Raw genomic sequence first — 26,293 nt, 5'->3', positions numbered from 1 at the left:
CTCAATGGGGTACAATTCCACACATACACTGACTCTCACTGGGGTACAATTCCACACACACTGACTCTCACTGGGGTTCAGTTCCACACATACACTGACTCTCACTGGGGTACAATTCCACACACACTGACTCTCACTGGGGTACAGTTCCACACACACTGACTCTCACTGGGATACAGTTCCACACATACACTGACTCTCACTGGGGTACAATTCCACACATACTGACTCTCACTGGGATACAGTTCCACACATACACTGACTCTCACTGGGGTACAATTCCACACACACTGACTCTCACTGGGGTACAATTCCACACATACACTGACTCTCACTGGGGTACAATTCCACACACACTGACTCTCACTGGGGTACAATTCCACACATACACTGACTCTCACTGGGGTACAATTCCACACACACTGACTCTCACTGGGGTACAATTCCACACACACTGACTCTCACTGGGGTACAATTCCACACATACACTGACTCTCACTGGGGTACAATTCCACACACACTGACTCTCACTGGGGTACAATTCCACACACACTGACTCTCACTGGGGTACAATTCCACACACACTGACTCTCACTGGGATACAGTTCCACACACACTGACTCTCACTGGGATACAGTTCCACACATACACTGACTCTCACTGGGGTACAGTTCCACACATACACTGACTCTCACTGGGATACAGTTCCACACATACACTGACTCTCACTGGGGTACAATTCCACACATACTGACTCTCACTGGGATACAGTTCCACACATACACTGACTCTCACTGGGGTACAATTCCACACACACTGACTCTCACTGGGGTACAATTCCACACATACACTGACTCTCACTGGGGTACAATTCCACACACACTGACTCTCACTGGGGTACAGTTCCACACACACTGACTCTCACTGGGATACAGTTCCACACATACACTGACTCTCACTGGGGTACAATTCCACACATACTGACTCTCACTGGGATACAGTTCCACACATACACTGACTCTCACTGGGGTACAATTCCACACACACTGACTCTCACTGGGGTACAATTCCACACATACACTGACTCTCACTGGGGTACAATTCCACACACACTGACTCTCACTGGGGTACAATTCCACACATACACTGACTCTCACTGGGGTACAATTCCACACACACTGACTCTCACTGGGGTACAATTCCACACATACTGACTCTCACTGGGATACAGTTCCACACATACACTGACTCTCACTGGGGTACAATTCCACACACACTGACTCTCACTGGGGTACAATTCCACACATACACTGACTCTCACTGGGGTACAATTCCACACATACTGACTCTCACTGGGATACAGTTCCACACATACACTGACTCTCACTGGGGTACAATTCCACACACACTGACTCTCACTGGGGTACAATTCCACACATACACTGACTCTCACTGGGGTACAATTCCACACACACTGACTCTCACTGGGGTACAATTCCACACATACACTGACTCTCACTGGGGTTCAGTTCCACACATACACTGACATCACTGGGGTACAATTCCACACACACTGACTCTCACTGGGGTACAATTCCACACACACACTGACTCTCACTGGGGTTCAGTTCCACACACACTGACTCTCACTGGGGTACAATTCCACACACACACTGACTCTCACTGGGGTTCAGTTCCACACATACACTGACATCACTGGGGTACAATTCCACACACACTGACTCTCACTGGGGTACAATTCCACACATACACTGACTCTCACTGGGGTTCAGTTCCACACATACACTGACATCACTGGGGTACAATTCCACACACACACTGACTCTCACTGGGGTTCAGTTCCACACATACACTGACATCACTGGGGTACAATTCCACACACACTGACTCTCACTGGGGTTCAGTTCCACACATACACTGACTCTCACTGGGGTACAATTCCACACATACACTGACTCTCACTGGGGTACAGTTCCACACACACTGACTCTCACTGGGGTACAATTCCACACACACTGACTCTCACTGGGGTACAATTCCACACACACTGACTCTCACTGGGGTACAATTCCACACATACACTGACTCTCACTGGGGTACAATTCCACACATACACTGACTCTCACTGGGGTTCAGTTCCACACATACACTGACTCTCACTGGGGTTCAGTTCCACACATACACTGACTCTCACTGGGGTACAATTCCACACATACACTGACTCTCACTGGGGTACAGTTCCACACACACTGACTCTCACTGGGGTACAGTTCCACACACACTGACTCTCACTGGGGTACAATTCCACACACACTGACTCTCTTGTTTGCTGAGTTTCCAGTGTGAGTGGACATCAAATCATTTGATATATTTAAAGTCCGGAGGCAGTTTTTGGCCCCGGAGTTCTCGCTCCTTTCGAACATCGGATTCCTCTGCTGTTTTTGCCTCATGACAGAAGCATGGACAGAAGCTGCACATTTCCCGCCCGCGCCCGCACTACCCTCCTACCCCTTCACCCCCACTTCACTTCCCCAAAACCCCCCCCCCACACTCCCCCTCCCCATTCTGAGAAACATGAAAAAAAGAACCGCGTGCTGGCACATGGTAAAAAAATGAATGATGAATCAAACTGAAATAAAATAGATGTGACTGTGAAAACGAATTTTTGCTGAACTTTATCAAACAGCAGGAGGGAGATAGAAAGCAATGAAGGTGAACAAGGTAAAAGAGACAAATAAAAATCCCATTGGAGAGAAGATCAGGACTTCTTCAAGGTCGGCATTCCTGGAAGAGAAGTGGCAGTGTTTTTTGTTCATGTTTGTGCTTTGGGCCAGGGCTGTTCATTTTCTGTCAATTAACACCCTCTGTATACTAACGCTTTGTCTTTCAACACACCATTAACATACCATTTTCCTTTGCTCCATGACCTTTTGGTTGGTTATTCTCTGTGACCCTGTCCTATCAACACCTTCTCTTTTGTTATCTCTTGCCCCACCCCCGCTTTACTTGCTTAAAATCTTTTACATTTCTAATATTTGCCAGTTCTGATGAAGGGTCACTGACCTGAAACGTTAACTCTGCTTCTCTCTCCACAGATGCTGACAGACCTGCTGAGTATTTCCAGCATTTCTTGTTTTTATTTTAATATAATGTCCTTGCTTTTATATTCTATTCCTGTTTTTATAAAGCCTGTTCCTCAACATTATTCAGTTTTGAATATTGAAATGCAGGGGACTTGTATCTCAACACATTGTGCAATCCAGGCTTTGTTTAATTTCAATAAAACTACAGAAAAAACCCAGACAGAAATCCCTGGCTCTTTCTTCACCATCTGACAGGATTCTAGTGACCACTTTTTGCCTTAAAGATTCAGAGATTATTGAAGGTTCTGTTCTCAAGGCTGCCTGTTTAGAGTTTCCCACTAATTCTATATTTAAAGATCTGAGATTTTGAATTTTCAGAGTATTTGTTTACACAGTCAACAGCAAGTGTGTCATTATCACAGAACTCTTCCATCCAAACTCAGCCATACATCAGTGATGTGACAGTAAATAATCCCTCGATCCAGTAACCCCTCTGATTTAAAATTCTCATCCTCATGTCCAAATCATATTCATCGCTCCACCATTGGCGGCTGTGCCTTCAGCTGCCTGGGGCCCTAAGCTCTGGAATTCCCTCCCTAAACCTCTCCATCTCTCCCTCCTCCTTTATGACATTCCTTAAAAACCTCCCTCTTTGACCAAGCTTTTGATAACGCTTCTGTGAAGCACATTACTATGTTAAAGGCGCTATATCAGTGCAAGTTGTTGTTCTCTAATCTCACCCCTCCTGCCTGAGATGTTCAATGATGCCTAAAGTCTCTTTGGTGAAGAGAAAGGGTTTGTCCTGGTGGCCTACATCAAGAGGAAAACCTTTCAGATTCATACCCTAAAAACTGAGCTCCCAGCCAGTGTTACAATGTGCATGAGGGGCAGCGGGAGGTGTAGGAGCAGAGAAGGAAAGAGAGGTGGAGAGGGAGAGCGATGGAGTGGATGACAGAAAGTGAGAGAGAGGGAGGGAGAGAGGGAATGTAGATGCTGCAGTATAATCTCACTCCCCCTGTATCGCTATCTGTGTGATCTCCGACCAACTCTCCGCAGTCAATTGTGAGGCAGGATTCTGGGACTGGTTTCATTTGTTGAGCTGCACCACCCTCTGGTGGCCGTGCACTGACTGACTTGAGGCAATGCAGCCCTTTAACTTCACCTGGGTCGTGGGCCGTGGCCCCTAGCTGGGGATGGAGAAGATGTTGTTGCTGGAGGAGACAAAGTGAAGGACGTCAGGTGGGGAGGGGGAAATAGCAGCTGATTCCTTTCCGTTCTAAACCTTTTGCAAAACTGTATCATTTCACAAGAAGTCCCTGCTATTAATGAGGACACTTGAGAGGAACTTGTCATCGGATTTGAAGGGGATGAGACAGGCCGTCCTGTCAATGTGATGGGAAACTCGCATTCCAAGATTTGCACTCGTGCTGATTGGGAGAGGGAATTCGCTTCATGGATCCTGGTGAATAATTGAGCAGAGAGACCGAGATCAACAACACTTTGGATCCTGCTTCCAACATTTCAAGAGACAGTGAGTTACCCTGAACTCCACAGACTGTCCTTATACAGAGCACAATTTTCCCCAACTCTCCCCTCCTCCCCCACTCAACAAAAATCCCCATGGTGATATAAACAATTAATATAGCACAGTTAATATAGTGAAGCATCCCTCCCAAGGCACTTTACAGAACCGTTATCAAACAAAATGTGACACCGAGCCACAGGAGGTGATCAAAAACCTGGGCAAAGAGATTGTTTTTTAGCTGTGACCTAAAGGAGCAGAGAGAGGCGGAGAGGTTTAGGGAGGGAATTCCAGAGCTTAGGGCCCAGGCAGCTGAAGGCACGGCCGCCAATGGTGGAGCGATGGGAATCGGAGGATACACAAGAGGTCAGAATCAGTCACAGATATCCTGGAGGGTTGTGAGGCTAGAAGTGGTTACAGAGATGTGAGGAGCAAGGTGATGATGGGATTTCAAGACGAAGATGAGAATTTCAAAAGGCCAATTTGACAGGAGACCTGGAGGATCAGGTAGAAGGAACAGGCTTTTTTGTTTAACTCACAGAACATTCGCTGTCTGCTTTACGCTTCACCAATCCCCAGATGAATAAGGAATAGCTGAGTGTCTGTTAGATAGTGAAACTCTCACTGTGGGGTAGGGGAATGGGCAGTGGGGAGAAAGAGCTGGGGTACAGTAACTTGCAGACACCTCTCCTTCACATCTCCCACACTGCAGACACCACAGGGGCTCCATTCACATGCTGGGCGACAAGAAAATTAGAATCAGGAAAAGGGTAGACACCATTTTTTAAAAATGATGTGTAGAGAATGGAAACAAGCTGGTTAAATCTTGTTCAGAATATCTACTTAATCTGTACCTGTCCTGGGAGTGTTTGATGGGGACAGTGGAGAGGGAGCTTTACTCTGTATCTAATCCCCCGTTTTTTTTTTTTTTTTCCCACAAGGTGACCTTTATACCCCAGGCCCCTTTTATATTTTTCACATCGAGGGGGCCTTTATCCCTCAGGCCCGCTTTATGTACATATTTACAGTTTTAAAATAACTTTATTAAAACAGATAAATAAACAAAAAAACTCAAATTAAAATGCCATTCTCGGCGTCGACGATGCACTCCAGTCCCTGCGGTGCCCACCGGTCGCGGAAGGCCTCAACCGTACCGGCGGACACCGCATGCTCCTTTTCCAGGGACACCCGGGCGCGAACGTAACCGCGGAAGAGGGGCAGGCAATCGGGGAGGACGGACCCCCCGACGGCCCGCAACCTGGACCTGTGAATTGCCACCTTGGCCAGGCCCAGGAGCAGACCGACGAGGAGATCCTCCTCCCGGCCCGAGCCCCTCCGCACCGGGTGCCCAAAGATCAGGAGCGTGGGACTGAAGTGCAGCCAGAATTTGAGGAGCAGCCCCTTCAGATACTCAAATAGGGGCTGCAACCTCGCACACTCCATATAAATGTGGAACACGGACTCGTCCAGGCCGCAGAAAGTACAGGTGGCCTGGGAGTCCGTGAACCTACTTAAAAGCCTATTGCACGGGACTGCTCTGTGCAGCACCCTCCACCCCAGGTCCCCGATGTAAAGGGGGAAGACTCCCGCGTAGAGAGACCTCCATCGGGGTTTCCCCTCGCCGCCAGATGGCAACGCGGACCGCCAGGGCGTGTCCGGCCGGCTGACGAGGGCGAGGAAGTGGAGAGTGTGCAGGAACAGCCCGTACAGGAAACCCCTCCGCGCCGATTGGAATGGCACGGAGGGCATTTCCGAGAGGCGGCTCGGGTTGTGCGGGACCGGCACCCGAGGAGGGTTTCGGGGCCTGGGTCCGATGAGCAGTTCCGGCCGAGCGGGGGTCGGCTCGGCCGGGATCGCTCCGCACTCCCGAGCCCCCTCGCCACCCGCAGTGAGGGGCGTCCCGGGGGTTTCGGCTACTCCTCCGCCCGCCTGACCGTCCCCGGAGTCGGCCGCCCGGACAGCCGAGGCGCTCTCCTCCGCCGGCGGGGGAGCGCCCTGACTGGAGGCGACCATGTTCCAGACTCGGAAAAGATCCCGGTAAAAGACAGGCAACTCCATCTAACCCCGTGCTGTACCTGTCCTGGGAGTGTTTGATGGGGACAGTGTAGAGGGAGCTTTACTCTGTATCTAACTCCCGTACTGTACCTGTCCTGGGAGTGTTTGATGGGGGACAGTGTAGAGGGAGCTTTACTCTGTATCTAACCCCGTGCTGTACCTGTCCTGTGAGTGTTTGATGGGGACAGTGTAGAGGGAGCTTTACTCTGTATCTAACCCCGTACTGTACCTGTCCTGGGAGTGTTTGATGGGGACAGTGAAGAGGGAGCTTTACTCTGTATCTAACCCCGTTTTTTTTTTTCTTTTTGTATCTAACCCCCGTTTTTTTTTTTTGTCGAGGGGGCCTTTGTTCCTCAGGCCCCCTTTATACATTTTTTATGTCGAGGGGGCCTTTATTCCTCAGGCCCCCTTTATATACACACTTATATTTTTAAAATAACTTTATTAAAACCAGATAAATAAACAAAAAAACTCAAATTAAAATGCCATTCTCGGCGTTGACAATGCACTCCAGTCCCTGCGGTGCCCACCGGTCGCGGAAGGCCTCAAGCGTACCGGCGGACACCGCATGCTCCTTTTCCAGGGACACCCGGGCGCGAACGTAACCGCGGAAGAGGGGCAGGCAATCGGGGAGGACGTATCTAGCCCCGTGCTGTACCTGTCCTGAGAGTGTTTGGTGTAGAGGGAGCTTTACTCTGTATCTAACCCCGTGCTGTACCTGTCCTGGGAGTGTTTGATGGGGGACAGTGTAGAGGGAGCTTTACTCTGTATCTAACCCCCGTACTGTACCTGTCCTGGGAGTGTTTGATGGGGACAGTGTAGAAGGAGCTTTACTCTGTATCTAACCCCAGTGCTGTACCTGTCCTGGGAGTGTTTGATGAGGACAGTGTAGAGGGAGCTTTACTCTGTATCTAACCCCCGTACTGTACCTGTCCTGGGAGTGTTTGATGGGGACAGTGTAGAGGGAGCTTTACTCTGTATCTAACCCCCGTACTGTACCTGTCCTGGGAGTGTTTGATGGGGACAGTGTAGAGGGAGCTTTACTCTGTATCTAACTCCGTGCTGCACCTGCCTGAAATGGAGTGTTTTCATTTGCTTGCTGTACAATCCTTCATGTTAATTTAGACTTGAATTTCTATAGCACCTTCTACAAGCTCAGGAGGTCTCAAAGCACTTTACAGCCTGTGAAGTACTTTTGAAGGGCAGTACTGTTGTCATGTAGGAGATGCAGCAGCCAATTTGTGCACAGCAAGATCCCACAAACAACAATGTGATAATGTCCAGATAATCTGTTTTAATGATGCTGATTGATCAATAAATATTGGCCAAGACATTGAGGACAACTTCCCTCTTCTTCTTCGAAATAGTGGCCATGGGATCTTTTACCTGAGAGGGCAGATGGGCTCCAGTTTAACATCTTGTGTGAAGAACGGGTCGAAGACTAGTATTTTAAACTTAAATAAGGGCAATTATGAGGCCATGAAAGCAGAGCTAGCTAAAGTGAACTGGCAAATTAGGTAAAGGGATAGGTCAAAAGAGATGCAGTGACAGACATTTAAGGGGATATTTCAGAATACACAGAATAGAAACATTTCAACGAGAAAGAAAAATTCCAAGAGTGGGACCCGCCATCCATGGTAAACTAAAACAGTTAAAGAAAACTTAAAGAAAAAGCATATAATTGTGCAAAGATGGGAGGCAGAAGATTGGACAGAATATAAAAAACAGCAAAGAATGACTAAAAGATTGAAAAGGAAGGTAAAATTAGAGTACAAGAGAAAGCTAGCTAGAAATATAAAGACAGTAAGAGTTTCCATAGATATTTTTTTTTAAAGTTAACAAAGTGATTGTTGGTCCTATAGAAAGTGAATCTGGGGAATTAATAATGGATAATAAGGAGATGGCAGATGAATTAACAGGTATTTTGCATCGGTCTTCACTATTGAGGATACAAGTAACATCCCAGTATTAGCTGTAAGTCAGGAAATGGAAGGGAGGGAGGAACTCAAGAAAATTACAATCACCAGGGAAGTGGTACTGAACAAATTGTTGGAGCTGCAGGCTGACAAGTCCCCGGGTCCTGATAGACTTCATCCTAGGGTGTTAAAAGAAGTGGATGGTGAGATAGTTGATGCGTTAGTTTTAATTTTCCAAAATTCCCTAGATTCCGGGAAGGTTCCTTTAGATTGGAAAATAGCAAATGTAACTCCTTTATTCAAAATGTGAAGGAGACAGAAAGCAGGAAACTACAGTCCAGTTAGCTTAACATCTGTCTTGGGGAAAATGTTAGAAGCTATTATTAAAGATGTTATAGCAGGGCACTTAGAAAAATTCAAGGTAATCAGGCAGAGTCAACATGGTTTTGTGAAAGGGAAATCATGTTTAACCAATTTATTGGAGTTCTTTGAAGTTACATGTGTTGTGGATAAAGGGGCACCGGTGGATGTACTGTACTTAGATTTCCAGAAGGCATTTGATAAGATGCCACATCAAAGGTTATTGCAGAAAATAAAAGCTCATGGTGTAGGGGGTAACATATTGACATGGATAGAAGATTGGATAGCTAACAGGAAACAGAGAGTAGGCATAAATGGGTCATTTTCTGGTTGGCAAGATGTAACGAGTGGTGAGCCACAGAGATCTGTGCTGGGGCCTGAACTTTTTACAATTTATATAAATGACTTAGATGAAGGGACCGAAGGTATGGTTGCTAAATTTGCAGATGACACAAAGATAGGTAGGAAAGGAACTTGTGAAGAAGACATAAGGAGGCTACAAAGGGATATGGAGAGGTTAAGTGAGTGGGCAAAGACCTGGCAAATGGAATATAATGTGGGAAAATGTGAAATTGTCCACTTTGGCAGGAAGAATAAAAAGAAGCATATTATCTAAATGGTGAGAGATTGCAGAGCTCTGAGATGCAGAGGGATCTGGGTGTCCGAGTGCATGAATCGCAAAAGGTTAGTATGCAGGTACAGCACGTAATTAGGAAAGCTAATAGAATGTTATTGTTTATTGCGAGGGGAATTGATTATAAAAGTAGGGAGGTTATGCTTCAGCTATCCAGGGCATTGGTGAGACCACATCTGGAATACTGTGTACAGTACTGGTCTCCTTATTTAAGGAAGGATGTAAATGCATTGGAAGCAGTTCAGAGAAGGTTTACTAGACTAATACCTGGAATGGGCGGGCTGTCTTATGAGGAAAGATTGGACAGGCTAGGTATGTATCTGCTGGAGTTTAGAAGAGTAAGAGGCGATTTGATTGAAACATATAAGATTCTGAAGGGTCTTGACAGGGTGGATGTGGAAAGGATGTTTCCTCTTGTGGGAGAACCTAGAACTAGGGGTCACTGTTTAAAAATAAGGGGTCGCCCATTTAAGACAGAGATGAGGAAAATTTTTTTCTATCAGAGGGTTGTGAGTCTTTGAAACTCTCTTCCTCAAAAGACGGTGGAAGCAGAGTCTTTGAATATTTTTAAGGCAGAGGTGGATAGATTCTTGATAAGCAAGGGGGTGAAAGGTTATCTGGGGTAGACGGGAATGTGGAGTAATCAGTTCAGCCATGAATATTGAATGACGGAGCAGGCTCGAAGGGCTGAGTGACCTACTCCTGCTCCTAATTCGTATGTTCGTGTGTTCATATATCTTATCTTGATGGTGGCACCTCCGACAGTGCAGCACTCCCTCAGTACTGACCCTCCGACAGTGCACCACTCCCTCAGTACTGACCCTCCGATAGTGCACCACTCCCTCAGTACTCCCCCTCCGACAGTGCACCACACCCTCAGTACTACCCCTCTGACAGTGCACCACTCCCTCAGTACTCCCCATCCGACAATGCACCACTCCTTCAGTACTCCCCCTCAGACAGTGCACCACTCCCTCAGTACTCCCTCTCCGACAGTACACCACTCCCTCAGTATTCCCCCTCTGACAGTGCACCACTCCCTCAGTACTCCCCATCCAACAGTGCACCACTCCCTCAGTACTCCCCCTCCGACAGTGAAGCACTCCCTCAGTACTCCCCCTCCGACAGTGCACCACTCCCTCAGTACTGACCCTCCGACAGTGCACCTCTCCCTCAGTACTGACCCTCTGACAGTGCAGCACTCCCTCACTACTCCCCCTCCGACAGTGCAGCACTCCCTCAGTACTGACCCTCCGACAGTGCAGCACTCCCTCAGTACTCCCCCTTTGACAGTGCACCACTCCCTCAGTACTCCCTCTCTGACAGTGCACCACTCCCTCAGTACTGACCCTCCGACAGTGCACCTCTCCCTCAGTACTGACCCTCTGACAGTGCAGCACTCCCTCACTACTCCCCCTCCGACAGTGCAGCACTCCCTCAGTACTGACCCTCCGACAGTGCACCACTCCCTCAGTACTCCCTCTCTGACAGTGCACCACTCCCTCAGTACTCCCCCTCCGACAGTGCAGCACTCCCTCAGTACTGACCCTCCGACAGTGCACCACTCCCTCAGTACTCCCTCTCTGACAGTGCTCCACTCCCTCAGTACTGACCCTCCGACAGTGCAGCACTCCCTCAGTATTCCCCCTCTGACAGTGCAGCGCTCTCTCAGTACTCCCCCTCTGACAGTGCAGCACTCCCTCAGTATTCCCCCTCTGACAGTGCAGCGCTCCCTCAGTACTCCTCCGACATTGCACTATTCCCTCAGTACTCCTCCTCCGACAGTGCACTACTCCCTCAGTACTCCCCCTCTGACAGTGCAGCACTCCCTCAGTACTCCCCATCCGACAGTGCACCACTCCTTCAGTACTCCCCCTCAGACAGTGCAGCCCTCCCTCAGTACTCCTCCGACATTGCACTATTCCCTCAGTACTCCTCCTCCGACAGTGCACTACTCCCTCAGTATTCCTCCTCCGACAGTGCACTACTCCCTCATTACTGCCCCTCTGACAGTGCAGCCCTCCCTCAGTACTCCTCCTCCAACAGTGCAGCACTCCCTCAGTACTGACCCTCTGACAGTGCACCACTCCCTCAGTACTGCCCCTCTGACAGTGCACCACTCCCTCAGTACTGACCCTGTGACAGTGCACCACTCCCTCAGTACTGACCCTCTGACAGTGCAGCACTCCCTCAGTACTGACTCTCTGACAGTGCAGCACTCCCTCAGTACTGACCCTCCGACAGTGCAGCACTCCCTCAGTACTGACCCTCTGACAGTGCAGCACTCCCTCAGTACTGACCCTCTGACAGTGCACCACTCCCTCAGTACTGCCCCTCTGACAGTGCAGCACTCCCTCAGTACTGTCCCTCTGACAGTGCAGCCTTTTCTCACAACTTTGTTTTTTGTGATTTTTTGCAGAGATGGAATCTCCTGAGGCCGAGCAATCGATCTCTATGGACACAGCTGAGGAAGGTTACAATTCGAAACCATTGCCCAAAAAGCACAGCCGCCTGTCCAATCACAAGGTGGAGGCACTGAAAAAGGATCGTAAGAAGAGACTGCATATCTCCAAGATCATCTCATCCTCGGAAAATACAGCCCATGAGCGACGCCTACCGGGTCACAAACAGGAATCCGAGCTTGTAAGTCAGTGAGCAGTGTAGCATCACTGTATAACACAGCAAACATCACACAGAGGAGTCACTGTGCAATACTCCCTCTGTCTCTGGTCTCTCATTGTCTTCTAGAACCATTCGGCCCATCATACCTGTGCTGACTCTTTCAAAGAGCTATCCAATTAGTCCCACTCCCCTGTTCTTTCCCCACAGTCCTGCAAATTTTTCCCTTTCAAGTATTTATCCAATTCCCTTTTGAAAGTTACTATTGAATCTGCTTCCACCGCTCTTTCAGGCAGCGCGTTCCAGATCACAACAACTCACTGTGTAAAAAACATTCTCCTCATCTCCCCCTCTGATTCTTTTACCAATTACCTTAATCTGTGTCCCTCTGGTTACTGACCCTCCGTCAGTGGAAACTGTTTCTCCATATTAATCTATCAAAACCCTTCATGATTTTGAACACCTCTATTAAATCTCCCCATTAACCTTCTCTGCTCTAAGGAGATCAATCGCAGCTTCTCCAGTCTCTCCACATCCCTGGAACATTTCTGGTAAATCTCCTCCACACCCTCTCCGTTGTCTTGACATCCTTCCTAAAGTGTGAAGCCCAGAATTGAACACAATCCTCCAGTTGGGGCCTAACCAGTAATTTATAAATGTTTAGCAATAACGTCCTTGCTTTTGTACTCTAATCCTCTATTAATAAAGTCAAGGATCCCATAGGCGTTTTTAACCGTCTGTCAGGCCACCTTCAAAGATTTATGAACATACACCCAGGTCTGTGTCCATGCACTCAGCACAGAGAGAACCAGCAGAGAACTGGGCTCTCAAAGGGTAGCGGGTGCATGGAGTGCAGGAGGTGATTAAATGGGTGGGTAGAGTCCATGGTAGGGAGAGTGTACATGGAGTGTAAGAGAAGTGGGGATGATGAGCTGAAAGTCTGTTTCTAGCTTTGTTTTTGTTTCTGTTGTGTTGATGGATGTGGGACATCTCGTTTTGTCAGGATATTAGCTCATTATTGTCTTCTTACATACGAACATACAAATTAGGAGCAGATGTAGGCCATTCAGCCCCTCGAGCCTGCTCTGCCATTCAATAAGATCATGGCTGATCTGTGTGTTTCGAAATCCACGTTCCCATCTACTCCCGATAACCTTTGATTCACTTTCCTAACAAGAATCTATCTACCTCCGCCTTAGAATTATTCAATGACCCCGCCTCCACCACCTTCTGAGGCAGAGAGTTCCAAAGTCGCACAACCCTCAGAAAAAAACATTTCTCCTCATCTCTGTCCTAAAAGGGCGACCCCTAATTTTAAAACAGTGCCCCCTAGTTCTGGAGTCCCCCACAAGAGGAAACATCCTTTCCACATCCATCTTGTCAAGACCGTTCAGGATCTTATAAACTTCAAACAAGTCTCCCCTCACTCTTCTAAACTCCAGTGAAGACAAGCCCAGTCTGTCCAACCTTTTCTCATAAGACAACCCACTCAATCCAGGTATCAATCTAGTAAACCTCCTCTGAACCACCTCCAACACATTTACATCCTTCCTTAAATAAGGAGACCAAAACTGCACACAGTATTCGAGATGTGGTCTCACCGATGTCCTGTATAACTGAGGCATAACATCCTTACTTTTATTTTCAATTCCTCTCGTAATAAAGGATAGCAAATCTTAGCCACTCTGCATAACTGAAGTCCCTCATCCCTGGAACATTTCTGGTAAATCTCCTCTGCACTCTCTCCAAAATAAATAGGGTAATAATAGTAGGGGATTTCAACTTCCCCAATATCAACTGGGATAGTCTTAGCGCAAAAAGCTTAAAATTGGACCATTTTGTTTACGTTGCCTCCCCTCATTCTTTCTACTAAACTATATTACTTCACACTTCTCTGTTAAATTTCATCTGCCATGTATCTGTCCATTTCACCAGCCGGTCTGTGTCTCCCTGAAGACTGTTACTATCCTCCTCACTATTCACATTTCCTACACTCATCAGGGAGTCCAAAACCTGGATCATTAATAAATAAATGGGGAATTTAGGAGAGTGGTGAGAATGTGGAACTCGCTCCCACAGGGAGTGGTTGAGGTGAATAGTATCGATGTATTTAAGGGGACGCTGGAGAAACAGATGAGGGAGAAAGGAGTAGAAGGATATGGTGATAGGGTGAGATGCAGAGGGGTTGGGAGGAGGCTCGATGGAGAATAAAGACTGGCACGGAGCTGTTGGGCAGAATGGCCTGGCTGGGGTCAGCTGATTGATGGGGATGGAATAGAGTGGGTGTTTTCTCTGTCGTGGAGGTGTAACTGATCCAGCCTTTGACCTACAGGGACCATGCCGCAGGCAGATGGAGATTGTAATGCAGAATTTGAAGAAAGCTGCTTACCTGAGTCCCCATGAGGTTTACATCCCAAACTGTGATCGCAAGGGCCTGTACAAAAGGAAACAGGTGAGTCAGTCCTGCTGGAGCCCCCGAAACCCATCAGCATTGCCTCTTTTCATAGAATGATGCAGCACAGGAGGAGGCCATTCAGCCCATTGTGCCTGTGCTAGCTCTTTGAAAGAGTTAATCAATTAGTCCCACTCGCCCTGCTCTTTCCCCGACAGTCCTGCAAATTTCTCCCCATCTTCTCCAGTCTCTCCTTCTTGTCCTGTCACAAGTGCAGGTTGGTTAATCACCCAGTGCCTCTAATATATCTACATGCACACATGCCCCACAGAACTCTCGTCTCCTCATTGTAATCCACAATGGAGGAACAAAACAGGCTAGATTGTCACTTTCCATCCTATCAGCTCCTGACAGAATGATGAAATCTGACATGGAATTAATTTGGAGCACCCAATCTAGAGCAGCATGAACTGTATATAGAACATAGAACAGTACAGCACAGTACAGGCCCTTCGGCCCACGATGTTGTGCCGAACCTTTAACCTGCTCTAAGATCAAACTAACTACCTACCCTTCATTCTACTATCATCCATGTATCTATCCAAGAGTCGCTTAAATGTCCCTAATGTATCTGCTTCTACTACCACCGCTGGCAGTGCATTCCACACACCCACCACTCTCTGTGTAAAGAACCTACCTCTGACATCTCCCCGAAACCTTCCTCCAATCACCTTAAAATTATGCCCCCTGGTGACAGCCCTTTCCACCCTGGGAAAAAGTCTCTGACTATCCACTCTATCTATGCCTCTCATCATCTTGTACCCCTCTATCAAGTCACCTCTCATCCTTCTTCGCTCCAATGAGAAAAGCCCTAGCTCCCTCAATCTTTCTTCGTAAGACATGCCCTCCAGTCCAGGCAGCATCCTGGTAAATCTCCTCTGCACCCTCTCTAAAGCTTCCACATCCTTCCTATAATGAGGCGACCAGAACTGAACACAATATTCCAAGTGTAGTCGAACCAGGGCCTTATAGAGCTGCAGCATAACCTCGCGACTCTTAAACTCAATCCCCCTGTTACTGAAAGCCAACACACCATACGCCTTCTTAACAACCCTATCAACTTGGGTGGCAACTTTGAGCGATCTATGGACATGGACCCCAAGATCCCTCTGTTCCTCCACACTACCAAGAATCCTGTCTTTAAGCCTGTATTCTGCATTCAAATTCGACCTTCCAAAATGAATCACTTCACACTTTTCCAGGTTGAACTCCATCTGCCACTTCTCAGCCCAGCTCTGCATCCTGTCAATGTCTCGTTGCAACCTACAACAGCCCTCCACACTATCCACAACTCCAGTAACCTTCGTGTCATCGGCAAACTTGCTAACCCAGCCTTCCACTTCCTCATCCAAGTCATTTATAAAAATCACAAAGAGCAGAGGTCCCAGAACAGATCCCTGCGGAACACCACTGGTCACCGAGCTCCATGCTGAATACTTTCCATCTACTACCACCCTCTGACTTCTATGGGCCAGCCAATTTTGTATCCAGACAGCCAAATTTCCCTGAATCCTTACTTTCTGAATGAGCCCACCATGGGGAACCTTATCAAACGCCTTGCTAAAATCCATATACACCACATCCACTGCTCTTCCTTCATCAATGTGTTTTGTCACATCTTCAAAGAATTCAATAAGGCTTGTGAGGCATGACCTGCCCCTCACAAAGCCATGCTGACTGTCTCTAATCAAACCATGCTTTTCCAAATAATCATAAATCCTGTCTCTCACAATCCTCTCCAATAATTTGCCCACCACCGACGTAAGACTGACTGGTCTATAATTCCCAGGGTTATCCCTATTCCCTTTCTTGAACAAGGAAACAACATTTGCCACCCTCCAATCATCTGGTACTACTCCAGTGGACAGTGAGGACGCAAAGATCATCGCCAAACTGTAGTTCGAATCGATCCCAAACTAATCCCACTGCCCTGCTCTCTCCCCAAAGCCCTGTATCAATCCCAAACTAATCCCACTGCCCCGCTCTCTCCCCATAGCCCAGTATCAATCCCAAACTAATCCCACTGCCCTGCTCTCCCCAAAGCTCTGTATCAATCCCAAACTAATCCCACTGCCCTGCTCTCCCCAAAGCCCTGTATCAATCCCAAACTAATCCCACTGCCCCGCTCTCTCCCCATAGCCCAGTATCAATCCCAAACTAATCCCACTGCCCTGCTCTCTCCCCATAGCCCTGTATCAATCCCAAACTAATCCCACTGCCCCGCTCTCTCCCCATAGCCCAGTATCAATCCCAAACTAATCCCACTGCCCTGCTCTCTCCCCATAGCCCAGTATCAATCCCAAACTAATCCCACTGCCCTGCTCTCCCCAAAGCCCTGTATCAATCCCAAACTAATCCCACTGCCCTGCTCTCTCCCCATAGCCCTGTATCAATCCCAAACTAATCCCACTGCCCTGCTCTCTCCCCATAGCCCAGTATCAATCCCAAACTAATCCCACTGCCCTGCTCTCCCCAAAGCCCTGTATCAATCCCAAACTAATCCCATTGCCCCGCACTCTCCCCAAAGCCCTGTATCAATCCCAAACTAATCCCACTGCCCCGCACTCTCCCCAAAGCCCTGTATCAATCCCAAACTAATCCCACTGCCCTGCTCTCCCCAAAGCCCTGTATCAATCCCAAACTAATCCCACTGCCCCGCTCTCCCCAAAGCCCTGTATCAATCCCAAACTAATCCCACTGCCCCTCTCTCTCCCCATAGCCCTGTATCAATCCCAAACTAATCCCACTGCCCCACTCTCTCCCCATAGCCCTGTATCAATCCCAAACTAATCCTCCTGCCCCGCTAACTCACCATAGCCCAGTATCAACCCCAAACTAATCCCACTGCCCCGCACTCTCCCCAAAGCCCTGTATCAATCCCAAACTAATCCCACTGCCCTGCTCTCCCCAAAGCCCTGTATCAATCCCAAACTAATCCCACTGCCCCGCTCTCCCCAAAGCCCTGTATCAATCCCAAACTAATCCCACTGCCCCGCTCTCTCCCCATAGCCCAGTATCAATCCCAAACTAATCCCACTGCCCCACTCTCTCCCCATAGCCCAGTATCAACCCCAAACTAATCCTCCTGCCCCGCTAACTCACCATAGCCCAGTATCAACCCCAAACTAATCCCACTGCCCCGCACTCTCCCCAAAGCCCTGTATCAATCCCAAACTAATCCCACTGCCCTGCTCTCTCCCCATAGCCCTGTATCAATCCCAAACTAATCCCACTGCCCCACTCTCTCCCCATAGCCCAGTATTAACCCCAAACTAATCCTCCTGCCCCGCTAACTCACCATAGCCCAGTATCAACCCCAAACTAATCCCACTGCCCCGCTCTCTCCCCATCGCCCTGTATCGATCCGAAACTAATCCCAAACTGCTCTCTCAAAACATTTCATTAATTTAAAACAAATTTAAATAAATCTCCTCATATCCTTTTGTGCTGCAGTGAAAACTGTCCCAGTATATCAAGACTCCTTCCCCTGTTGTGATGTGTTTGAAGGGCTGAATGGCCTCCTCCTAGTATCATAGAAGGGTTACAACAAAGGGCCGGACATTTAGAGCCTGGCGCCCATGTTGGCTTTCTGTTTAGCCAGTCCCACTGCCTCGCCCTTTCCCCGTAACCCTGCAATTTTTTTTTCCCTTCAAGAAAATATCCAATTCTCTAAGGAAAGCCTCATTTAAATCTGCCTCCACCACACTCTCGGACAGTGCATTCCAGATCCTAAACACTCACTGAACCTGCCTCCACCGCACTCTCAGACAGTGCATTCCAGATCCTAAACACTCTCTGAACCTGCCTCCACCGCACTCTCAGACAGTACATTCCAAATCCTAAACACTCACCGAACCTGCCTCCACCACACTCTCAGACAGTACATTCCAGATCCTAAACACTCACTGAACCTGCCTCCACCGCACTCTCAGACAGTGCATTCCAGATCCTAAACACTCACTGAACCTGCCTCCACCACACTCTCAGACAGTGCATTCCAGATCCTAAACACTCACTGAACCTGCCTCCACCACACTCTCAGACAGTGCATTCCAGATCCTAAACACTCACTGAACCTGCCTCCACTGCACTCTCAGACAGTGCATTCCAGATCCTAAACACTCACTGAACCTGCCTCCACCACACTCTCAGACAGTGCATTCCAGATCCTAAACACTCACTGAACCTGCCTCCACTGCACTCTCAGACAGTGCATTCCAGATCCTAAACACTCACTGAACCTGCCTCCACCACACTCTCAGACAGTGCATTCCAGATCCTAAACACTAACTAAACCCGCCTCCACCACACTCTCAAACAGTGCATTCCAGATCCTAAACACTCACTGAACCTGCCTCCACCACACTCTCAGACAGTGCATTCCAGATCCTAAACACTCACTGAACCTGCCTCCACCGCACTCTCAGACAGTGCATTCCAGATCCTAAACACTCACTGAACCTGCCTCCACCACACTCTCAGACAGTGCATTCCAGATCCTAAACACTCACTGAACCTGCCTCCACCGCACTCTCAGACAGTGCATTCCAGATCCTAAACACTCACTGAAGCTGCCTCCACCACACTCTCAGGCAGTGCATTCCAGATCCTAAACACACACTGAACCTGCCTCCACCACAGTCTCAGACAGTGCATTCCAGATCCTAAACACTCACTGAACCTGCCTCCACCACACTCTCAGACAGTGCATTCCAGATCCTAAACACACACTGAACCTGCCTCCACCACACTCTCAGGCAGTGCATTCCAGATCCTAAACACACACTGAAGCTGCCTCCACCACACTCTCAGACAGTGCATTCCAGATCCTAAACACACACTGAACCTGCCTCCACCACAGTCTCAGACAGTGCATTCCAGATCCTAAACACTCACTGAACCTGCCTCCACCACACTGTCAGACAGTGCATTCCAGATCCTAAACACTCACTGAACCTGCCTCCACCACACTCTCAGACAGTGCATTCCAGATCCTAAACACACACTGAAGCTGCCTCCACCACACTCTCAGGCAGTGCATTCCAGATCCTAAACACACACTGAACCTGCCTCCACCACAGTCTCAGACAGTGCATTCCAGATCCTAAACACTCACTGAACCTGCCTCCACCACACTCTCAGGCAGTGCATTCCAGATCCTAAACACACACCGAACCTGCCTCCACCACAGTCTCAGACAGTGCATTCCAGATCCTAAACACTCACTGAACCTGCCTCCACCACAGTCTCAGACAGTGCATTCCAGATCCTAAACACACACTGAAGCTGCCTCCACCACACTCTCAGACAGTGCATTCCAGATCCTAAACACACACTGAAGCTGCCTCCACCACACTCTCAGGCAGTGCATTCCAGATCCTAAACACACACTGAAGCTGCCTCCACCACACTCTCAGGCAGTGCATTCCAGATCCTAAACACTCACTGACCCTGCCTCCACCACACTGTCAGACAGTGCATTCCAGATCCTAAACACTCACTGAACCTGCCTCCACCACACTCTCAGACAGTGCATTCCAGATCCTAAACACACACTGAAGCTGCCTCCACCACACTCTCAGGCAGTGCATTCCAGATCCTAAACACTCACCGAACCTGCCTCCACCACACTCTCAGACAGTACATTCCAGATCCTAAACACTCACTGAACCTGCCTCCACCGCACTCTCAGACAGTGCATTCCAGATCCTAAACACTCACTGAACCTGCCTCCACCACACTCTCAGACAGTGCATTCCAGATCCTAAACACTCACTGAACCTGCCTCCACCACACTCTCAGACAGTGCATTCCAGATCCTAAACACTCACTGAACCTGCCTCCACTGCACTCTCAGACAGTGCATTCCAGATCCTAAACACTCACTGAACCTGCCTCCACCACACTCTCAGACAGTGCATTCCAGATCCTAAACACTCACTGAACCTGCCTCCACTGCACTCTCAGACAGTGCATTCCAGATCCTAAACACTCACTGAACCTGCCTCCACCACACTCTCAGACAGTGCATTCCAGATCCTAAACACTAACTAAACCCGCCTCCACCACACTCTCAAACAGTGCATTCCAGATCCTAAACACTCACTGAACCTGCCTCCACCACACTCTCAGACAGTGCATTCCAGATCCTAAACACTCACTGAACCTGCCTCCACCGCACTCTCAGACAGTGCATTCCAGATCCTAAACACTCACTGAACCTGCCTCCACCACACTCTCAGACAGTGCATTCCAGATCCTAAACACTCACTGAACCTGCCTCCACCGCACTCTCAGACAGTGCATTCCAGATCCTAAACACTCACTGAAGCTGCCTCCACCACACTCTCAGGCAGTGCATTCCAGATCCTAAACACACACTGAACCTGCCTCCACCACAGTCTCAGACAGTGCATTCCAGATCCTAAACACTCACTGAACCTGCCTCCACCACACTCTCAGACAGTGCATTCCAGATCCTAAACACACACTGAACCTGCCTCCACCACACTCTCAGGCAGTGCATTCCAGATCCTAAACACACACTGAAGCTGCCTCCACCACACTCTCAGACAGTGCATTCCAGATCCTAAACACACACTGAACCTGCCTCCACCACAGTCTCAGACAGTGCATTCCAGATCCTAAACACTCACTGAACCTGCCTCCACCACACTGTCAGACAGTGCATTCCAGATCCTAAACACTCACTGAACCTGCCTCCACCACACTCTCAGACAGTGCATTCCAGATCCTAAACACACACTGAAGCTGCCTCCACCACACTCTCAGGCAGTGCATTCCAGATCCTAAACACACACTGAACCTGCCTCCACCACAGTCTCAGACAGTGCATTCCAGATCCTAAACACTCACTGAACCTGCCTCCACCACACTCTCAGGCAGTGCATTCCAGATCCTAAACACACACCGAACCTGCCTCCACCACAGTCTCAGACAGTGCATTCCAGATCCTAAACACTCACTGAACCTGCCTCCACCACAGTCTCAGACAGTGCATTCCAGATCCTAAACACACACTGAAGCTGCCTCCACCACACTCTCAGACAGTGCATTCCAGATCCTAAACACACACTGAACCTGCCTCCACCACACTCTCAGGCAGTGCATTCCAGATCCTAAACACACACTGAAGCTGCCTCCACCACACTCTCAGGCAGTGCATTCCAGATCCTAAACACTCACTGACCCTGCCTCCACCACACTGTCAGACAGTGCATTCCAGATCCTAAACACTCGCTGCGTGAACAAGTTTTTCCCCATGTCACATTTGTTTCTTTTGCCAATCATCTTAAATCTGTTCCCACTGGTTCTAGATCCTTCCACCAATAGGAACATTTTCTCTCTATTCAGGCCAGACCCCTCATGATTTTGAACACCTCTAACAAATCTCTTAACATTCTGTTCCCTAAAGGGAACAGCCTCAGCTTCTCCAATCTATCCACATAACTGAAGTTCCTCATCCCTGCAACCATTCCCATGAATCTTTTCTCACTCTCTCTATAAAGACTTCACATCCTTCCTAAAGTGCTGTGCCCAGAACTGGACGTAATACTCCAGTTGTGGCTGAACCAGTGTTTTATAAAGGTTCATCAGAACCTTCTTGCTTTTGTACTCTAAGCTTCTATTTATAAAGCCCAGGATCCCATACACTTGATTAACAGTTTTCTCAACCTGCTCTGCCACCTTCAATGATTTGTGCAGATACACCTCCAGGTCCCTCTGCTCCTGCACCCCCTTTAGAATTGTACCCTTGGTCTACCTACCAGAATGAATCGCTTCACACTTTTCTGCACTAAATTTCATCTGCCACTTGTCCTCTCATTGCACCAGCCTGTCTATGTCCTCTTGAAGTCCATTACTATCCTCCTCACAGTTCCTGAGTAACAAGCTGAAGGGGCTGAATGGCCTCATTCTTGATCCAATGCCCTCCTCAGCCCACCTGGACAGGCCTCTGTGTGCTAGAGGTCAAAGGACAGCGTTCTTTACCACTTTTGAAGTTCCCTCGGTTAACGGCGAGTTTTATATTATTTTCTTTAAGTGCAAACCCTCGAAAGGGAAACTACGGGGCCTGTGCTGGTGTGTGAACAAAAAGGGGCTGAAGTTACCCGGCTCGGATTTTATGCATCGTGATTTTCAGTGTCACAGCTTCGAGAGGGACTGATGACCCTTCACCTTCAACACCACTTTTACTTTATTGGCTCTTTTCCAACCAACTGACTGTCTTCAGAGATTTTCCTCATGAGTAGTTGGCTGACTAAAGATTATAAACCTTTGGCAGTGAATGCATCAAATCTTAAAGTATAATAATTTAAAAAAATAGTATGTTATTTTTCGGGGCATTGGATTGGTTGAATCTGCGTGAGCTTTTTTTTGGCTTTTCGATCTCTACAAAAGAACCACCTTTTTTGTTTTTAAAAGAAAAATGCTGCAAGATTGGGTGTTTCTGTGTTTTTAACAACTTGCAATGCCCTTTCTACTCATGAATTAAGGAGATTTTTATCCATCGAAGAAAGGAACTTAAAAAATTTCCTGAACCTTCAATCAGTGATCTGATGAGAGAGACGCTAACCAATGCCTGGATCCCACCAAGCCAGCAGCATCCTGATTGGACGAGGGGAAGAGGCGATCCGGTGTTTCGCGTGATCTCCTTCTTGCTTGCCGTCTGGCAGTCTGGTGCGGGGTGGGGATCAGGTACAGTTTGACCTTCTTTATGGTGGAAGGTGGATGATGTTGTGAGCCTGGTCAAGGTGACCTGGCAGTCCGCAGATTGATACAGTCGTGGGTGTGTCGAGATTCAGCATTAATGCTTCCCTTGGACTGTGCAGGTTGAGGTGGAGAAGATTATTGGATAGATGCATTTTTTAGTTTAGACATGCTGACCTGTCACCGGGTGTTACCACAACATCTAGCTCCCGAGGCAAAATATGTCACCCTTCTGCATTGTGCTGCAGTACCTGATTCCCACCAATAGGGAGCGATAGCACTGAGGGCTGTGCCGCCCCCTAGTTTCTGAAGTCAGGTACTGCAGGGATAGGCCCTCCTCCACCTCAGACACCAGTTGCACTGATTTTCTTTGGCCTTCAAGGCTGCACCAGTTCCCAATTTCATTTCGTGATCACCTCCATCTCTCTCCCTCCCCCTCCCCGCATGCCCCACCCCCCCAAAAAGCAGAAAAGATAACTAATGGCTGGTGCTATCAGTTTGCTGGGGACAGGCTTCTGTACCTCCCCACCCTGGAACAGGCCCACTCTGTGCCCTTGCTATGCCTTGGATGTGAAGTTCTTGGCGTTGGAGGGATTGGGGATGGCAGTTTCTTTGTTCTCACCTTTTGCCCTGGGAGGAAGGGTGCAGTTCTGCAGGCACCGGATGCCCCTCCAGTCCTTTGGCCAGCTGGCTGTCCTCCCAGCATTGCTGAGCTATTTGACCTTGGGCGGCATTGCAACCCAGTCTAAAACACTTGCTCCTCATCCTGCATTTTTCCAGTGATTGACTTCGCTGACTAACCTGGGGTGCGGTGGCTGGGGAGTGAGTTCCAATTACCACATTATTCACAATGCAGGAGATCTCCCCTCTCCCACCTCAACCACCTGCTCCAATTCCGAGTGGTGAATTCAGTCACCCAATCACACATGGGGAATCTAATTTATTCTATTAACAGAAACTGGTCTAAGCAAAAACCCTTTAGGCCAGATGAGGGAGCCACACAAACTAAACAGGGAAAAACATGTAATCCAAATGGGAGCGTTGGAAAGCATCACGAAACACAACCTGTAAAGGGGAATCCCTCCTTACGGACTTTGTGTGGAATTAAAGATGGAAATCTATTATTATTACTGTGTTTTGAATTCTTGTTACACTGTTTGCCGCATTATGTAAATGGTTTCTCCCAGAGCCTCAGCCCATGATGTTTTGCTTTGACTTTCTTCATGAAATCGTCCGCCATCACTCCCTGTTGGGATGTCCTCACATTCACTTTGATCACATCTGATTTGGGGACATGCAAAGGCTGGATCCAGCAGCTCTGTCCTCTCTGATGCTGAGGGGCTGTTTTCCCCTGTAGGAGAGTCTGGAATATGGTGGGGTCAACCAGGATAAGGGGGTCAACCATTTAGTACTGAGATGAGGAGAAGTTGCTCCACTCGGGCTTTGTGAATCTTTGGAATTCTCTACTCCAGAGGGGTGTGGAAGCTCAGTTGTTGAATATATTTAAAACTGAGATCGATAGGGGCAATAACGGAATCAAGGGATATGGGGAGTAGGCAGGAAAGTGGAGTTGTGTAGAAGATTAGCCATGATTGTATTGCATAGCAGAGCAGGCTCGAGAGGACAAATAGCCTCCTCCTGCTTCTATTTCTTATGCTCTGACCCTTTGGGAATGTGCTGTGCTGTTGAGTGGAGTTTGGATTACTCCTGGATTGTGCCACTGGTCCCTATTGGGTCTGATGGAAGCAGAGTGGAGCAGGGGGACCATAAGGGAAGGGGGCCCTGTTTAGTGCTGTAACTTAAATGAGTTTTCAGGACTCCTGAAACAGTGATTCCTCTAACCACTGTCGGTTAGTATAATGCCAGGTAATGCTAAGGTTCTGTGGTTCCTGGTATCAGGGCCATGAACTAGAGGTCCGCTGTGGAGCATATCACAGGGTCTATCACTGGATACAGGAGCTCAGGGATTCTGTTACTAGACTAATAATCCAGAGAACATGAGGTCAAATCACATCATGGGGCAGGTCGAGAGTTCAATCCAGAACAAAAATCCGGAACTGAGCGATCATGAAGCTATCCAATGGTTATAAAAACCCAGCAGCTTCGCTAATGCCTGAGGGAAGGAAACCTGCTGACCTTACCCAGTCTGGGGTTATATGTGACTCCAGTCCCACACCAACGTGGCCACTAGTTTGTATTAAACCTGCTACCAGTGGTTCAGAAAGTCATTTCACCACCTTCGCAGGGCAACTAGGGATAGGCAACAAGTGCCAGCAATGCCCACATCCTGAGAATGTTTTTAAAAGTTATGCCCCGATGGTGACTCAAGGTGATTCGCAGCCAATCCCCCAAAGCTCCTCCCAAATCCTATCGCACTCACTCTGCAGTATATTGACAGACCTGTGACTTACAACAGGGGTTCTCTTTCAAAAGGTAAATAGTGGGAGAATATTTCCATTGGTTAATGGTTATTGATGGGGAATGAAGTCAGGATGAGTTGGGAGGAATGGGCCTTTTTTTTTTTGTGGGGGGGGGGGGAGAAGGGGGGAATGTATGATTTTTTTTGGCAGACACAGACTCAGTCAATTGGAGGAGGGGAAGAAATGAATGGCTTTGAGAGCAAGCAGGTTTACTGGGGAAATTGCTATTTTCCAGTTATTTTCCTGCCTGTGTAACAGTGAGGGGTTTAAAATTTGGACCTCGAGCCAACCATTTAATTCTCAAAGCCACACAGCGTAACCTTTCACCTCACTGAGTCTTCACAACCTGTGTAACCCCTGACCTTACGACGGCACAACTGGATGAGAAACTTTCCAAAATGTCGAATAAAACAGAATGTTTTATCAAATATTCTGTTTAATATTTTGTACTAAATATTTTTGCTACATTTCTGATAAGGTGAAC

General features: G+C 48.2%; 2 protein-coding genes across 2 annotated transcripts in view; one reads left to right on the top strand and one right to left on the bottom strand.

The window, feature by feature from the left end:
- Positions 1-22,721, bottom strand: part of LOC137371815 (SPRY domain-containing protein 3-like) — a 1,004,091-nt gene extending 981,370 nt beyond the window's left edge. Inside the window, exons 1-2 of the mRNA XM_068034707.1 lie at positions 22,626-22,721; positions 14,600-14,644 (exon numbers count right to left, since the gene is read on the bottom strand). The gene's annotated coding sequence lies outside the window, so the exon portion shown is untranslated. The remainder of the gene's footprint in view (positions 1-14,599; positions 14,645-22,625) is intronic.
- LOC137371817 (insulin-like growth factor-binding protein 5) overlaps positions 1-25,887 on the top strand; it is a 72,647-nt gene extending 46,760 nt beyond the window's left edge. The window contains exons 2-4 of the mRNA XM_068034708.1: positions 12,011-12,234; positions 14,543-14,662; positions 22,725-25,887. Of these exons, the coding sequence (XP_067890809.1) occupies positions 12,011-12,234; positions 14,543-14,662; positions 22,725-22,847 (467 nt within the window). The 3' untranslated portion in view covers positions 22,848-25,887. The remainder of the gene's footprint in view (positions 1-12,010; positions 12,235-14,542; positions 14,663-22,724) is intronic.
- Positions 25,888-26,293: the final 406 nt, after the last annotated feature.

This window comes from Heterodontus francisci, chromosome 7 (genome assembly GCF_036365525.1).
Source record: "Heterodontus francisci isolate sHetFra1 chromosome 7, sHetFra1.hap1, whole genome shotgun sequence".
Lineage (NCBI taxonomy): Eukaryota > Metazoa > Chordata > Chondrichthyes > Heterodontiformes > Heterodontidae > Heterodontus > Heterodontus francisci.
The sequence above is the reverse complement of the archived record's forward strand: the minus strand, read 5'-3'. Positions and strand labels throughout refer to the sequence as shown.